Below are 18,642 nucleotides of genomic sequence, written 5' to 3' on the forward strand. Positions count from 1 at the left end.
ATGCTTGTGAATGGCATCTGAAACCAGCACAAAGGAACTGATGTTGATCCGGATTTTAAAGGGTTAAGATGCGGACGCCATATTGTAGTGCTGGCTGATATTGAAAGTTCCCTGCTGATGATATTGCTTTGAGAAAAATGAGATATGAAATTAGAAGAGAGAGACAGGCATAGCTGTAGATGTCTATGGACTAGAGACATAGTATGTTGCAACACGCGTAAGTGGCCACACTTTATAAGCAGTAAATGCTATTTTGCACAACAATCAATCAGCTGCTGAGGTTATGTTTATTCAATAACAGGCTTAGCTGCCCTTGTACAGTCCTGCCACCATATACCATCACATTTGTATTTTGTACTGTACCCTATTGGACACTGAGTTTTAAGATGGCCACAAAATATTTGTTTTTATCCCCATCTTTATTCCCGACTTTGGTCCTTTTCTTTGGCTGTCAATTTTTGTTTGGTTTTAAACCTTTTGCTACCAGAGCAGACATCTTTCCTGCTGGAGTTGGTGATACAATTACTATGGTAATTACATACAAAGCCAAACGTATGCTAGCGTGTTGGTTTTTTTATTTAAAAATATGCTACAACACGCTGAAACATAGAGAAAGCAAGACAAAATGAGAAAAACACTGAACTTAGCGTAACATATTTCTAAGTGTTACATTGTAGGCAACTGGACTTCCTTGAGTTTCTTGACAGTCAGACAGACTTCACCTTTCATTTAAGCCACTCGGATGAGAGAGGAAACATCTTCAAGAAACTCAAGCAAGTCCAGTTATAGCACCTAGATACCATGACCTGCATGACTGACAGTATTCACCAGTTGTTGCATAATTATAACTTTCTGTTATCTTGGACACATGAGGAGCAATATTGTGGCCAAGCAATATAGTGTTGAACGCTAATTTCATCATATCGTCCAAGCCTATCATGCTAACACGTTGTTGTGTGTTCACATGTTGCGGCTCTGCACCATCCAGACAGCAAGTGATTTCCTGAAGAAGCGTCTCATGATTTGTCGAGCTGTCAGAGCTCACTGTGATTGACTCAGCTGTTTCAGAGTTATGAGATCAGTGATGTGACTGCTGAGGGTGTATTTACTAATCACCACACCCTCTGCTCCATCTTACGCAACCCTTTTGCACAACCAAAATCGCAGGTGTGTTTAGAGACGGCCACACAATCCATGCATCCAAGACCTACCACTTAAAACTACCAACTTTTAGCATTGACTCTGCAAAAGAAAAACTATGTGAAAGCTGAATGAATTGAATTTGTCCTTTTGTGTGTGTGTGTGTGTGTGTGTGTGTGTGTGTGTGTCTGTCTGTATGTGTGTGTGTGCGTGCGCACGCCATGCTTGTATTCCTTCAGGAAGTCAGTGAGAGAATTGTGGTTCTGCCATATTAACAGATGGCCCTCGACTTCTCAAACAGGCTGAACAGATCAACACTGTGGCCCGAGCAGCTCTGGCTGGGTCAGCCCCCACATGAATGCTCCGCAACACTCTCTCATCACATCTCACCCAAAACAGTCATCTTATCAAGTTATACATGTGCATAGAAAAAATAAGGCAAATACCCTGAACACCACATACACATACCAAGGTGTGTTTCTGTAGTGATTTCAATATTTACTGTAAATTGCTGTTAACTGCATGTGTATCTGTTGAGTTTTTGATGTAAGCTGCCATGATTTTCAAGGCTGCTACCCTGGAATTGAGTAATTATGTTATTTTTGGCCGCAGATGTCACAAGCTCTCTCCTTCTCTGTTGGTGGCCGTATGTTGCTTTGGAAAATCACATGTTTAAGTGCTGATTGCCGGTGGTGGCAGGCCAAGTCGTAAGGCCACATATTTTGTGCTAATCCATTTTCAAGCGCTGCACATATTGAATCTGTAGTGATTCCTTCAGCTTTCCGAAAATCAGCCTCTCACTTAGAGTCCGACAGCAGCTCTTCCCTGCTGTGTCTCGACTCATGTCTTTTACATGTTACCAACCTTACTGCACACAGCAAGTCACTGCAATGGAGGCACAACTATAGGTGTGTCCCGTGGAGTCACTAGAACACATTGTGGCAAATTCACATGGAATGGATTGCAGTCGCTGAGAGCACCGTGAAAACTTATATCAACTTTAATCTGAAAGTACATTATGCCATTTAGGTGGCAAAGATCATTGTTTGGTACTAAAATAGTATTTTAGATGTTTTGTTTGTTTTTTTTGATTGAAAAATTCATTACCATAATGAATATGAAATATGTACAAATAGCACAGCAGCAATGATTTATTGTGCTTGTCAGCGAAGTTAGGTTTCTTTTTGTTTCTCTCTTTTTGTGCAGGTTTAGAGGCCATAACAGTAATTTTTCGGTCCTTTCGACTTTTGACAGATATGGAAAAATGCAGAAAATTGAACTTGTTTCAGGATGGATAAAAGTTGAAATACGCAAAGGTCATATTTATTTTTAAACATGCAAACATTTTGAATAAAAATACAGAATTTTACTTACAATCTGAAGTATTGAAATTACCTTTACAAGTGACTTATGAGGAAAGAAACACATTCAGCATATTTGTTATGCCTGAATGATAAACTCAATACCTACAATTTATGACAGAAGCTGCTAATTGGCTTAAAACCCAAAAATGACCTGTCATATTTTTGATAGTGATGTTTAAATGTTTCACTCACACTTTTTCATTAAGTGTTTACATTATATGGGATACTGTAGCTGAATTCAGTCCCACATTCAGTTTAGGGGTCACGGTGGAGTTAAGACGCTGCACAGTGATAGTCGGTTGACTTCGGTGAGGGTAGCTTGATCTGTTGCCTGCTTTCAGAAAATAAGCTGTTTTAAATTTTAACAAGCCTATTATGTAATATATTTACAATAAGCTTGCAGGAAGGATTTGTATTTATCTCTGAAACACTCATTTTATTTGTCAGTGTATTTTAATTCTTAATGCAAATCAAAACACCCTAGACCAAGTACTAAAACAAGTGACAAATCGACTTAGACTGTTAGAACTCATTAGAATACTCCAATCTTACATTTAGGATTAAAGACTTTTTGAAACTTTATTAATTCCAAATACAGGTCAGATTTACTTTGAGGTTCACAAAGTTTTCCACCTTTTGAACCTTTTTTAAATCCAAAATATAAGTAAATCTTTTGCTGAGCCGCTGCATAATGTAAGTCTCTATATCTCAGGTCAGTTTTAGAGTCAGTATGAAAATTGAATAGGGCTTTAAACTTCTATAATAGTTTTCCCATTTGCAGTAAGTGAGCAGATAATAAAGGGTTCAGCTGATGTGGACAAAGTGACTGTTGCATTTTCCATGTAGATTCATAAATCCTCATCACCTTGAGGTGGGTAAACAAAGTCATTTTATATGTTGTGCTAGTAATCTTATTTGTCACGACACAGCCAGCAGTCAACAGCAACACAAGCGTAATAGGATCACACATCATTTGCCTTGACACCAAACACACACAGTCATCCAAAAACATAAGTGTGGGTATATGCAAAGCATCTTGACAATCCATGAGTAGCTGTTCTTCATCTACTGGCACTCACACGCACACACACGCACATATGAGGAGACACACAAGCCAGCCGGTGACAATCCCTAGCTGTATCTGGGTCAGTGCGAACAGAGATGAATCTAACGGAAGTTTCACATTGCCCCCCTTTCTTCCTTCTGTTCCTCTGTTGTAGAGATGTAATTAATAACACCAGTCCTTTGGGGAGAGGGCGAATGAGAGAGGGAAAGGAGGGGGGGAATCTCAGAGGAGAGGAGAGCAGAGAAAGAGTGAGAGACAGTGACATACCTTGGCGAAAAGTTTGATGCCACAAGGTATAGGTAGCAGTGTTAAGTGAAGTGTTAAACGTGTTGAATCTTTTATAACTTTTGGGGCTTGGCAGCGATTGGAAGCCATGTAAGTGCAACTGCTTTGGATGTGCCACAGGGTGTGTGTCAGGGGTTCCTGATGTTGCCTACATTGCTTCCCACCCAGAAACTGACACTGTTATCCAAAATTTTACCAGTAAAGTCAAACCCACCCACATGAGGTGTTAATGTTGCAAGCTAATGAAGTGAATTTTCCTCCTGGAGACATTAAATATATGAGTTCATCCATAAATGTGGAGGCATTAATGACTGATGAAATGTACTGAATAGGTGAAATCAGAAACTGATGGATGATGTTGTTATGCCTGGAAAGAAAAATCGAACATAATATAATGAATAATAAATCTCATTAATTGCCAGAGAAGGCAATGTTGTAGCATTAATAACCGCTGTGAAAGAACATATAGTTAGTTTGATTGAAAAAGTATTTTGTGGGAAGAAAAACTGCCCCTGACAACACTACGCCATGAATGTTTCATGTTGGAAACTTTCTCTATGAATATTTCATCAACGGAAATGTCAAGGAGAGAACGGCACAGAGCAGAGTGGCAGACAGTCTCATACTGTAGTGCTGCCCTGCTGCACTGAATGTAGTGATGAAGAGACATGAGGTGGGCTTTGAATCATTTCTACTGAGCCGGGGAGCTCTCTATGCAGGGGGCCGAAACCAAAAGCTGTGTCTTAGCTTTTGTGCAAGTGCTCATGCAGTATGTAGTAAATATTATGGACAGGCCCTCAGGACAAATGTGGAAGTGGCTGATGGGCTGTGCATGAGATTAAACATTTGGTACAGGACCTTGTGAGAAGTCATGTGTGGGGTGTCCGGGAGGATTATATTTGACAGAGTGAACTAGACAGCAAGTTTTTTTTTAGCCACTTTATGTGTGATTTAAAGCTTTGAACGGGCTTTATATATTGTTTTACCTAAAAACGCTTGCATGAAGGGGTAAAAACGTTCCAAATTCAAGTCCAGGGGCTTGAAAGTTAAAAAGCCTTCAAACAAAAAGGCTCTCTGGATGACCTCTTCTTTTTCTTGCTGTGTGTGGCCAACACGTTCTCACTCCGAACTCGTCACATGGTGCCGCTTTGTCAGGACCTTCTGCGTCTACCTATGACATTTTAGGTATCCTGATGTCAACAAATGCTCATGGTGGGATGACATCATGGTGGGATTACGCGGCCTGTTACCATCATGTCAAAAACTGCACATGTGGTGGGATGAAGCAGCACGGTCCTTGTGTTTGTGTATGTATGTACACAACAGTGAGAACCGTCATGATGGTTGGGAGGAACCAAAGTCAGGGATGGTAAGGTTTAGGCAAAAGAGGCACATGGTAAGTTGGAGAAAAACAAATACATACACACACACACACACACACACACACACACACAGGAAAGTCGGTTGTTTGTGGGACTCACGAAAGTCCGTTGTTTGAGGCACCCAACCACTTCCCCACCCGCCTGCCCTGTAAGCACACTCGCTCTCCGGCTGTCTGCCAGTGTATGATAACGAAGTCACTGGTTCCGTCCATCAGCAATATCAAGTGACGCCATCTGTGTGCGTTGCATGTGAACAATCCTGGTGCCTTCCAGTGATCCACCAGTTTACAATAACAACGCCACTGTTTCTGTCCGACCGCATGCTCATCTGATGCCATTCGTGCATGTTTGATGTGGATGCAGAGGGTGGCTTTTGGAATCACACCTGTACGCGAAAAGCACTGACAGAACGGTGCTATTTGACGAGTTCGGAATGAGAACGGGCTGGTATGGTTGACCGGGACTGTGTGTGGATATTGTTGCTCTGGATTTAAAGATGGATTCCACAAAGGGAGAAAGGGTAAAACACTACGTCATTATGCTGTTAAAATGCTTCCCATCGGTCTGTACCTTGTCATCACTTGTTATCCCTGTTGCTCCGCCCTCCACTCACGCCGTCCAATCGCTTGCCTTCACCATTAAGTCCCCCATTTCAATTGGTCCATCCTGCTCAAGTATGACTCAGAAAGAGGTGTGTCAGTCTACCATGTGAACCAGCACAATGTCTGTTTGTATGTGTTGAAAAGTGCAGATAAGTGTGTGTGTGTGTGTGTGTGTGTGTGTGTGTGTGTGTGTGTGTATCATGCCCTGTCATTTTGAATGATTTTCTTATTTCTTCGCCTGTTTTTCTTCTGGACTCCTCAATTTGCTCTGCTGCTCCTCTCTGTTCTTCCACAGTTGAATTCATTACTACTTTTGATCGTCTTTGTCTGTGTTCTCTCTGTGTCTCTTTCTCTCTGTTTGATATTTAAGCAAGGCAGCAGAGCATTCGGGAATTCCAGTCGAATCTTTTTCTTTTTTTTACAGTAACTGTTTACGTTGACAATTTTTTTTAGACTCAGTGTTTGCTGGATTTCAAAATTTGACATCTAGTCCTTGACATTACCCATTTTCCCCGGCAGACACTGAGTCTCAAGGTTTACTGCTGAGCCATTCACCATGAAGGACAGGGGCATAAAAGCAGCCGCCGCATCCAACCGAACTACTGTCTCAGAAATGTAAAAATATAGATGTTTCTCTCTGACATTTTACTCACTTCCATCCAGATCATTTGCCTTCAAATTGCACTGTTGCTGCTTTTACTGCCCATGCCCTGCTGTTCCTTTCACAGTCATTCTTTTTATCATCCGGGTCCAATCTCATCCATTCCCTTCTGCCATGCCAATCCACAATTCTTACCTCAATGCTCCAATTATCCATAAATCTCTGATGGTACGACCAAACCCATAGAGCTTCAGATACAATCAGAGGAGATCCAGCTGAGCAGAAACCATTGCACCGATGAATCACAGCAGTGTGTCATGACGTTTTGAGATTCACAGTCAGGCCTCCTTTTCATCGGACTAGCTGGCACAACATCCTATCCACTTCACAACCAACTGCAGACACCCTCACTCGATCACTTTGTGGACAGCTGTAGGTCCACAGTGTTCCAGACCCATTCTCTACATATCCAATCCAACCCAACCTGCGCTCACCCAAACACGGTCACAGTATACCCTCAGTGCTGTACCGTGCCCTTCCAACTCATCGGTCCCACAACCAAGGACCCTAACTGTGTCTGTATTTCCCAACAAAGACCGCCTCGGAAATGTATGAATTATGTTTTTGAGCGTGGCCGTGTCCAAAAGCAACTCCCAGGCCCAATCTCCAGCCTTTAACACCCTCATCCCCCAAAGGTGAATCAAGAGTCCACAATGGGGAAGGTGAGTGCACTGGAAGGCAAAAGAAAGAGGAATAAGGCTCTTGGGGTTGTTCTTGGACTGGGAATTTTTTTTTCTAACAATGTTTTTTCTTTTTGTTGTCTGTTGGACCCCAGGCAGAATTTCAACAAGGGTTTCGATCTCCTAACAGTTAGTAAAGTCATTCAGTAAAACTAAGATCAAATCTCCATAAGATCCAGCTGCTTTGCATTCAGGTTGTCCTGATGCTCAGTCGAGGCTCTGTTGCTGTTTCAGTGTTCACAGGAAAAGTTGCAGAAGCTGAGTGTCTGTTCAGACATAGTTAAGAATTTTTACACTTCTGCACCAGCAATAGCTGTGGCCGGAGGCAGTATGTTTTCGGGTTGTCCGTCTATCCATACCATTCTCATGAACCTGATATCTCAAGAACGCCTTGAGAGAATTTCTGCAAATATAGCACAAATGTCCACTTGGACTCAAGGATGAACTGATTGGTCATGGGTCAAGGTCACTGTGATCTTTCATCTGTCTTATTATCTTGAACCCAATATCTCAAGAACACCTTGATGTCTTTTTTTCAAATTTGACACAAACATCAATCAGATATTTGATGGTCAAAGGTGAGGGCCACTCTGGCCTTGTCTGTCTCATGCTTGTGAATGTAATATCTGAAGAAGGCCTTAAGGGAGTTTCCTTGAATTTGGCACAAGCGTCCACTTGTATTCGAGAATGAACTGATTGGAAATTGATGATCTAAGGTCAAGGTCACTGTGACCTCATCAAACATGTTTTTTAAGACAGGCACACAAGTGCAACATAAAACTGAGGTAATAATTCTGTTTTGCCATAGTCTTTCATGCTGTGTGTAACAAATGCTTTGTGGTGTTGTGGTACTTTTCTTAGTTTAGTTATTGAAGTACCCCACACCTAAATAGGAAGCCATATATAGGGTAGCCTCCTTTTTAAAAAATTAAAAGCGCATATTTTCCTCTTAATTTCAGCCCTTTGTCTTCACAAACCTGTTTTTCTCACCCCGCAGCTGAGCTTGGGACCTGCCCAGTGAAGGAGGGGGGCTGTGTGGCATTAAGAAAACCTTCTGCCGCCTCCTGTAATCAGTCAATTTTAAATGTCAGTGACTTTATGATAATGACACAAATAATAATTTTATCAGGTCTGCTGGTTAACATGTAGTAGGATTTATGAGGTGTGATAAAACCACTATTTCATACACATTCCAGCAACAGAAACAGAAAAATATGTGAAAGAGAATAATTTTTATTATGAATTCAGCTTAAAACACCCCAAAAGTGATCACAGAGAGGTGACAAACCAAGGTTTAAAGGGGACCTATTATGATCATTTTCAAGTTCATACTTGTTTACAGGCTTTAAGTTCCAACAAGTTTTCCTAATACTTTCTGTGCTGGAACGCCTGTCTTAAGCCTCCTCCGGGGTAAGCCTCCCTTTCGAAAAAGCCCAGTCTGCTTTGATTGGTCATCGTTTAGGGTCGTCTGCATCTCGGCATGTCTGTACGGCCATAGCAGTCAGAGGGATGACTGTAACAGAGAACAGCAAAACTTTCATCCTGTGAGAAAGTAGATTAAAAGTTTGAAATAGTGTATTGAATGGTTTAAAGCCTAAAGTTTTTGCTCACAGGAGAATTGTTTTATATATATATATATATATATATATATATATATATATATATATATATATATATATATATATATATATATATATATATATATATATATATATATATATATAACTTTGGCCACATTTAATATGAACAATCAATAATGTAACAATACATATATATGACAGAAAATAAGGTCCTGTTGAACGTGCAGAGACTGTCTGACAAGACCAGTCTGTCCCACTCTTTTCAGAAGAGGAAGACAGAGGGGAAACTTTTTTTATACAGGACAAATGTGTTTTGCCGTGTAGGCTTTGCTGTTAGGACAAACTCGGTAACAAATGAAATACATAATTATGTGTTGATAAGTACATTGCCAATAAATATGGACATTTTTGAACATAGTCACGCTTCAGACATGCACATTTATGCAACAAAAATAGACACACAAAGAGCCTCAAGTGAGACAGTCATGGAGCTGTGGACATGGCTACACGGTTTAGAACGGCAGCTGATCAACTGCAACAGAGCCGCAGCTGAGCCAGATCTTGTGGATATTGACCATAAAAAACTGTTTTATTGGGACGTAACTTGTTTTTATGGGTCACCTTAGTATCAGAAGAAATATTGTATTCCATTTAGGTCACATACATACATATGATAACTTCATTGTACATTCTAGAAAGTTTATGTAGTGCAGTTATTTTAACAACCACAATGAGATCTAAGCCCTTGTGAGATGTTTGTCCTGTTTGGTCTGTTAAAGGTACACTGCATCTGTATCTAACATGAGGATGGAGGTGCAGAGAGCAGATTTCGTGACCTGCGCAGAGAGGTTTGCAGGTTGTGACCCCCCTGTGGCTATGCACCCGTCCTCCCGACCTGTCAAAATGATGTCAGAGCAGAGAGAGAAGGCTGCCACATCAGTGAAGGAGGCGAGCAAAACATGGATGCTAAATATTTTCTCCTTTTAAATGAATATCTGTACCATCTGTTGCTACCTTACTCAAAAAAAAAATCAGACTCCAGACAGGAGCAACATTAAATTCCTCTTGAAGATCAGCTCTGCTCTTTTCTCTGAGAAGGAGAAAAGAGCAGTGGCAGTGAGAACAGGAGAGCTGGGGCAGCAGTGTAATTTGGCTTTGTAAACTTTCACCTTTTCTTCCCTCACTTCATTCTCCTCCTGCTCCTCCAGAGACGAGTTGAGCTTTAGCCAAAAGGTTTCTGGCTCTGTCTTTGCTTCCATTTCTTCTCCTTTATCCCCTGATGTGTTGTTCGGTCTCTGACTCTTTGCCCCATCCATAATATTAAGGGTAGTGCTTACTTACATCCTCAAATTACATTTTTAGGGAACCAGTCTTGCATACTAACTCACTACTATATCCAGTTTTTTAACCCTTTGAAACCTGGGGTAATATCACTTTTCTTTTGCAGCCTTGCAGGCAATGACGAACTTTGTGAAACATTGTCACAAATTGCAAGAAATTAGTACATTTAGAAAATGATTTAAAAAAAAGATAGTTAAAAATGTCTAGAGAAAAAATAGGCAAAACTGGATTTATAATGATCGTTATATATATTTATAATTATGCTGCAAAATTGTTATAACTTTTTAAGCACTTTTTGAAACTACATTTGGTAATTCCTTTTTTCTTTCTCATTGCCTTCTTTCTACGCTTTTGAAAGAAATCAAGCTAGTTTGCTCAGGTTTCAAAGGGTTAACTTGGCCCTGCTTTTGCACATATTTTACTGTATGTGAATGTAAATGGAACAGCAGATATATGATTCTAGGCAGAGAAAAAGTTGTATGAATCATATTTAGATGAGAGATAGAGCATAGAGGAGGAGGTGAAACAAAGGGACTAGAGTTCTGTGTGCATGTGGCTCGCCGTGCACCTGCAGACAGTAAGTAGAACAGAGTAAAAATAATGTCTGCTCATCCGCACATGATGGAGGATCTCGTAAATAGGAACTCCCAGTGAATGAACCAAGTTGTTGCATCCCACAAGGGTTATGCCGAACTGTCCCAACACAAAGACAGGTGCCCAGACTTCCCCAAGACGCTTTAAACCTGTTTTTTTTCCTGCTTTATCTCTGTCCTCTCAGTGGGCCACATGGTGAAACATCAAAAAAGTAAAGCTTCATTTATAAAAAAGCATCTGACAAGATGAGGGTGCAAAGCAGGTGACCGAGTCTGTCATCCTGTTTTAGTGCATTTATTTGAAAAGCCAGAGCAAGCACACCAGAGGCCACATTATTTTCCCTTTCCGGCACGCACATCTCCATAGGAGTCCAGGAGCAGTCAGACTCCAGCACCGGCTGCCCTGTGGTTCAGCCGCTACCGCCAGCATTGAGGTTCTTCTCCCCTGTTGTCAATATCGATAATTACCAGCAGGCGCAAAATTAGCTTTCAGCAAAGATGACCCTGAACACAAATATAGAATAATTAACTTGAAGCTCAGCAGCAGTGCAGACCTCTGCTAAACCTTTACAACTCTCCAAGTTGCAGTGCTGTAGGTTGGCCATAGTGTGTCTCAACATCAGAGACATTCATTTAAGACAGGTTTATTTTCTTAATATTGTTTTTTTTAAGAAGTTGAAAGGAAATTCTACTAAGGCGTTTCCATTTTTTGCTAATACGTTCCCAGGTTTGAGTTGTTGTCGTGCTTTTATGCAAAGTCAACAGTTCTTTCATGATTACCTTGATAAATTCAGGATTATGTAAATTTCTGCACTAATTTCACCAGAACAACAAGTCATGTCTTACATATCTACTCTGCTTCTCTTAGTTTCTTTTTAAAGAGGTACAACAGCAATTAAGTATAGCATGCATGCAGGTTTGCCGGTGAGCCCTTTTTACACAGAGATCTTGCTATAAGGCCTGACAGTCCCTTCATTAAGCCTATTTTTAACTTTTACACAGAACCAAACCAAACTTTATCATGCCGTTCCAATGTGTGATTTGAGACAGCATGCTGTCACTATGGAAGCAAAAGAGACATAATGGGCATGATGTTTAACACAACAGCATCTGCCTCTAGTGTGTCACCATACGTTGCTGTCTCTCTGATGAAAACTTGGACATGAACACACCAAACCGAGAGCCAGCCAGTATGTACATACGGCATTTGCATAAGAGGAAATAACCCTCCGTACCAGCAGACAGATGTTGTCTGTAATTGTCAGCCAACACTGTGAGACAGCGACTGGGGCGACGGCAGCTCACTGACGGCCCAAGATTGACTGAGGTGTGATTGGTGTGTCAGGGCCTTTACACAGACCGTATTTCTGCCGTTACTTTCTCTGTTGCTAGCTGAATCAAAAGACAACTCTGGTTCCCCATTATGGATTGAACCTTTAATATAGAACAGTAAGGCAGCATAAAGGCACGATATTCTCACCTTGAACAGGCAGTGTGGAAGGTGCTAGTTTAAAAAAATAAAAATAAAAAAACGCCAAAAACTATTAAAATGGCAAACTTCTAGTCCCTAGCAAGAGTCACAACCCAAAAACCCTGGAACTAGTTAGCATTTTTATATCAATGCCTGATAAATGATAACATCTGTCAAACTTTTGTTAAAAATCTTATGTCCCATATTAAAACTGAGGCATTAGACAATAATGTGAGGGTACTTTTCCCAAATTGAGAATGCTACTGAAATTTAACCAACTTGTGGTATTTTGCACTCTTCATTAATAGTGACTGTGAACCTGGTAGGGTTTATCTGAAGTGATGAATTTCAGTCCCATAAGATGCAAATATGTATTTAACTTCAGGGATGGTTCGATGGGCATTCTCCTTACGGACTCTGCTTACTCAGCTTTCCTGTCTTATTCCCTGATTTATGGTGGTGGGGGGGGTTCTCCAATATGATAGGGTATCCACAAGGCACACACCATGAGCTGCACACACACACATACACACTCGAGGGAATGGTTCCAGCCCTGCACAGCTGCAGCCGCAGCAGCTCACCAGGGCTAATTGGACAGAGAGGGGGAGCTCACGGCACCCAAAGGACGTTTGCCTTTTGAGTGTGTGACATGTGTGTGCTCCCTCTCCTGTGTGACCTAGAGCCTCTCCTTCACTGATGGAGCGATAAGGTGATAGATAGCGCGAGCCTCCTCTCTCCTCCTCATCCTAACTCCCAGCCCATCCGTCCATCCATCCTCTGTGGATGGAGGGAACAGAGTGATGGACGAGTGTGGAAAACTTTTTCTCCTACATTCCTTTTTTGAGAGGAGAGACGTGAAAGAAATACAGTGAGGCTGAGTCACATGACGATCAGAGAGACAGAGGGAGAAATGGCCAAATCTCCACAACGAAATATCTGTGTCTGGCATGCACACACACACACACTCACACTGAAAAATGCTGTTTATCTCCCATTGCACTCACTCAGGGGAGAGTTCATTTAAACAATTGTTGATCAGAGGACAGATTTGATTTGATTAGTCGTGACTGCAGACCACAGGAGAGCTTGGCTGGACTCTCTCTCCCTCTCTGCCCATTATCTGATCTGCCCTCCTTAATCTCTTCACGTCTCTCCTTACATATCTCTTTTTCGTAATGTGAATCAACCATCTTGAGTGGCAGGAGGGTGTTGTCGTGTTTAACTAACCACTTTTTTTTAAAGCAGTTTTGGATGCTCTACTCCTCAACACAGCTGGTCAACTGTACAGTATTCCAGTATATTACCTCCTATCTCACTTTTTGAACACCCCCCTCCCCTCCCCCTCCTCCTCCCCCAACTCCCTGCCCCCCTCCCCCCCACTACCTCCCACTTCCAACAGAAGCTCAGAGTAAGCCCTACTACTCCGATTACTCCCCCATTCGCCGGATGATCCACAAGATGTGCACCAGCCCCCACCTGGACCTTTTCATCACCATCGTCATAGGGCTCAACGTCATCACCATGTCCATGGAGCACTATCAGCAGCCCAAGGTCAGATCTCGGGGGAGGGAGGTGGGGTAATGATGAGCTTTTTGCTTCAAATGTTCAAACCTGCCTTTGAAAAATAATTGCAATTTTGTCCTAGAGTTCGGTCCCTCAGTGCAGTCACATATCGGACAAAAGGACATCTACGTTTGGTGTGATGGATACAATGCAGTTTGTTTATACTGCATCAGTCTTACACCAACTGTTACACAATTGGCCCCAGGCTGGATTTTGGACATGACTGCTATATAGGGTTGTGATGTAGATGGGGCTGTTGGGTAGGATAGAAATTCATGGAGTAAGGGGATGTCTCAGAAACTGGAACCAGCTGTGGGAAGATGAATTGCCACCAGTGAGGACTGAGTGAAATCCCAGTAGAAAACCAGTTCTCTCCACATCTCACTGCTAAAGGTCAGTTTTTACATGCAGATGGGCACTGTGAGTTCTCCCACAGGCAAAAATGGACACTTTGATTCTGATGGCCTTTTCATGAAGAATGAGGGAGGGAGGAGCGCAAGGCGATGTGAGTGATCTATTAATGGAAGGGCTAATTTTGGAGAAGAAAAGAGTTTACAATATGGACCCTGAAGACTCTGAATGCAGGACAAATTGTATATTTATACACCAGTTAGTGTAACTGAGTACCAGTGAAAAATGGTTTTCCTTTTAAAAAGTAAAAAAAAAGCAATAGGGTGAGATCATTTCATTGCTTTTCAGTGCTGTGCACATTTTATTAAATGAGTAGCAATGAAACCCGCAGCTCACTCTGCTAACACAATAGAATATTTAAAGCTAGGTTTACTGACTTGTTAACATTGATCCTGTGCAGGTTGTTAATCTTTAATATTTCTCTCCCTGACATCCTCAGGAGTTGGATAAGGCATTGGAGATCTGCAACTACATCTTCACCCTCATCTTTGTGCTGGAGTCCGTCTTCAAGCTGGTGGCCTTCGGCTTGAGACGCTTCTTCAAGGACAAGTCAGTATTTAATTTTACTACCGCACTTCCCAAAGTGACCTTAATCAGACATCTCAGACACAGATCAGAGAGAAATCATGAATAAACATTTAGCTCCCACTTTGGGGTTTTGACAATTTTCGTGGACGTGATATTGTAATAAAGCGGTCGTTAAAGGTACCGTTCTTTAACCTCTGACTCATGTGGAAAATGTGAGGCAGCATTCATAGAGCTCAAATGAGCTTTTTCGAAGGTGCTCCAGTGGATGGTTCTCAGCGAGGGCAGTATGAATACAAACGGCCTCGTTAAACACCCATAAAACAAGCTGCCTTAGATGATTTCATAGCTTTGAAATCCCTGGCTCCCCGCTGAAAACCACACAATAACACAATCACAACAGTGCAAATATACTAACTACCACACATCACATGCACATGAATACACACTAAAACACACTCCTCAGTGAAAGCATCATGTTTTTGGACTAGTGCTGACCACCAAGGGCTCCATGATGTCCGTTTTCTTTGCCAGAGTAGACAATTATGCTTTTTGCAGTTGGCAGTAGTCCAGTGTGATATTACTTCATTACACATACATTTACACACAGGTACACATAAACACAACATTCAGCCAAGACCCCCCCCCCCCGACTCATTTGACAATCTCATTAGATTGTAAGTTGATTTTTCTTGTGTTGATTCACTTTGAGTATCTAAAGGAGATAAACTCCAAAGTGGACTCTGAAACCTGCTCAAACCTGATCAGTGCGACCACCCACCACTGACTTTCTAACCTCTAATTGTGTTCCAAACATTTTGTTCAGTGCTCATTTATAGTGCAGAGGCTGGAAAATGAGGTTCGGTCCCAACACTTTGATCTCAAGTTGCAGTACCTTGGAAAGAAAGTAGCCAGCTGACTTCTGATCTATCGTTAGGATACACTAAAATGAAATGATACAATTGCTGCCTTTTTAATCTGCCTCATAACCCTGAAGTGGTTTGCACGCTCCCATGCATCCAGCTTAAATACTCTCTAAATTTAAAGTTTATGTGATTACTTAACTGTGTGTGTCAAACAGTCACCCCTGTAGGCTTGGAAGCTTGTAAAAAGTTTGCTGTTCGCTCCTTCACACCACAGCTGTCGGCGGCTTTGGTTCCTGTCAGTTATGTTGAATTCTAGTGACAAGTTTTTATTGCTGAAAAAGTTTCAAGATCAGTCAATCAAACCGCTCATGCAGCTCTTTATCGTTGTCCTTCCATGTGATTAGTGTGTTTCAAACAGACATTTATTCACCAAAATATATTGTAGCTTAACACACAGCTTCTGTGTTTGTTGCTCTGATTGAGCAGGCATGTGCAGTAACAAAACAGATGAAGTCAATAAAAGATTATACGGCTGTAGAGACGCCTGATGAAATACATCATTCAGTTACTGACAAAAGTCCAATATCTTGTACTTTACAATTGTATTTCTGTTATAAATTAACCAAACCAAAAACAAGATGGGTTATGAGAACAGATAGGCATGCAGTATTACACAATCTGTAAAATTTCAATTTAAAGCTGAGTCCTAATTATACAGACTTTAACAACAAGGTGTGGCTACACATTTCTGTCAAAATGTGTAGCCACACCTTGTTGTTAATGCCAGTCTCAATGAGATGCTGGGTCATGTTTCTATTGATGCCGCCAAGAAAATTATTTGATTGGAAGTTCTTTGGATGCATAAAATCTTTTGAAGCCCAACAGGTTGAAAACTTCCCAGCTTATGTTATTTAGCTTCAGACATCGCAAAAAATTATATAAATTAAAACTTTTGTTAATGTGGTAACGCTACACATCGTCAGCTTACTTAGGTTCTCCATAATTTGATCATCAGTTCGTTTCATTCATTCATCAAAAAAAAAAAACTCTTAAAAAAAAAAATCTTTTTAACACCTAGGTAAACAATGTTTACCTCATGCTTTGGTAAAGTTCTTTAAGTAATGAGCTCCTACAGTAACATAAGTAGTAAAAAATGTACACAAGATTTACACAAGCTCTTAAAACCAAGAGCTAAAATTAGTGCATAAAATGTCATATTGGCAGATGTCAGCACAGGTGTTAACCCAAACCTTTTTGTGTCCCTTCACTGGTGATGCGAGCTGAGAATGGCAGGTGCTGAAACACATCTGCTATATTGAGTTGAAATGATTGAAGATCTGGTTTCTTAGGAGCAAGGGCTTCTGGGAGGTCACAGATCATTTGTTTGGAAGCCTAAATTGAGTTGTAAGTCTTGTTGATTCTGTCAAGTCTAAAGTGATCAGATTTCTGACTCGAGTTCAACGTCATTTGACTCAAGTTCATATTTCTACACTAAAGCTAACGAACAACTATCAGTTTTTCAGAGAAGAAAAGTGATCAGAGTCAGTGGTAAAGACTGATGAGTGTGTTTGTGTGTGTGCATGTGTCTTTGTGTGTGTAGGTGGAACCTGCTGGATCTGGCCATCGTGCTGCTGTCCATCATGGGCATCACTCTGGAGGAGATTGACGGCAAAGCTTCACTGCCCATCAACCCCACCATTATCCGCATCATGAGAGTGCTGAGGATCGCTCGAGGTGTGAACGGCCTGCCTCTCTATCCATTCATCCATCCATCTATCCATTCATCCTTCCTTCCTTTCATCCATCCATGTTCATCCATCCATCCATCCATCCTTCCTTCTTTCCTTCTGTTCATCCATCTATCCATCATCCACCCTTCCTTCCTTCCTTCCTTCCTTCCATCCATCCTTCGTTCCATCCATATATTCATCCATCCATCCCTGACTCACCTCCTTACAGACACATACACACACAGTTTCTTTATTTCACGGTGCTGCTCTTTTAAGCTGCCTTGTAAAACAGCCACATCCCTGGGACTCCCCTCTTTATCATCTTTGCATGGCGGGTCTCAGCGGGGTTCAGGCAGGGTGTGAGTCGACCAGATGGTACAGTGAGCTGGCAAACACAGCGCCGAGAGGGAACAGGAGAGTTACAATACAGACACAAAGACTGAGAAATGGGAGAGATGAGGAAAGATAGCCAAGGGTGGAGGAGAGTCAAGACACATTATGACACTAAGTGAATTAAGCTGCGAGAAACTGAGTCTAGGTATGGAGGGAATAAACGAGCAGAGAGGGAAGAGGGGAGAAATAAAAGGAGGAGGCAGGGATGATGAATAACTTCTGACCTGAAAATAGATTAGAAGAAGACAGAAAGAAGTTGGAAGGAGGAGAAGTTGATGTTGAGATAAAGTGAATGGGGAGGAAATAAATGACGGAGGAAAGGTAGGTCGTGGGTGAGAGAGAATGGTGGAATCAGGTGGAGGAGGTTCAGAATTAGGAAGGGGCAGTTAAAGAGATGGGATGGATTTGGCAGGAGGAAAGAGAAGGAACGGGAGAGCAAACCTGCCTGCGTGCTTCGGCCTGATTACTGTCCAGGTAATTAAAGATAAGAGAAGGTTGGAGGGGAGGAAACAGGAGAAAGAGGAAGAGGAGACCCGACAGAAAGAGGAGATAAGACAGACAGGAGGGAAACTCATCTGTTCTGTCTGATTACTGAACGTGTAATAAAAGAAGTAGCATGGAAGTCGCTATTGATTACTGTCACACAGAAGGCACTGACACAAACACATGCTCGTGTGTGTGTGTGTGTGTGTGTGTGTGTGTGTGTGTGTGTGTGTGTGTGTGTGTGTTTGGCAGGGTCCAATTGTTGGCTCATTTTCTATCTGGCATCTACATGCATCTCATGTTCCCTGTTCAGTCTGTATCATTTACACGTTGGCTCTATTGTGATCACATTTTATCACATTTTTGCGACGCCAGCATTGATGTACCAGTTACATTTTCTGTTAAAGCTGAACGTTTTATTTTGTATTCCTATTTAACAACTTTGATTCTACTTAAGCTGCCTAACAATAGCTGTCTGAATTTTTAGTATATACTTTTTTTATTAT

General features: G+C 41.5%; 1 protein-coding gene across 3 annotated transcripts in view; it reads left to right on the forward strand.

The window, feature by feature from the left end:
* Positions 1-18,642, forward strand: part of cacna1g (calcium voltage-gated channel subunit alpha1 G) — a 289,865-nt gene that overhangs the window by 247,783 nt on the left and 23,440 nt on the right. For all 3 annotated transcript variants that reach the window (XM_088070554.1, XM_088070553.1, XM_088070555.1), the window contains 3 exons: positions 13,565-13,716; positions 14,579-14,688; positions 17,131-17,264. In XM_088070554.1, coding sequence (XP_087926680.1) covers positions 13,565-13,716; positions 14,579-14,688; positions 17,131-17,264 — 396 coding nt within the window. The remainder of the gene's footprint in view (positions 1-13,564; positions 13,717-14,578; positions 14,689-17,130; positions 17,265-18,642) is intronic.

Source organism: Plectropomus leopardus, chromosome 19 (genome assembly GCF_026936395.1).
Source record: "Plectropomus leopardus strain MGB_pleo_1.0 chromosome 19, ASM2693639v1, whole genome shotgun sequence".
In the NCBI taxonomy this organism is placed as follows: Eukaryota; Metazoa; Chordata; class Actinopteri; order Perciformes; family Serranidae; genus Plectropomus; species Plectropomus leopardus.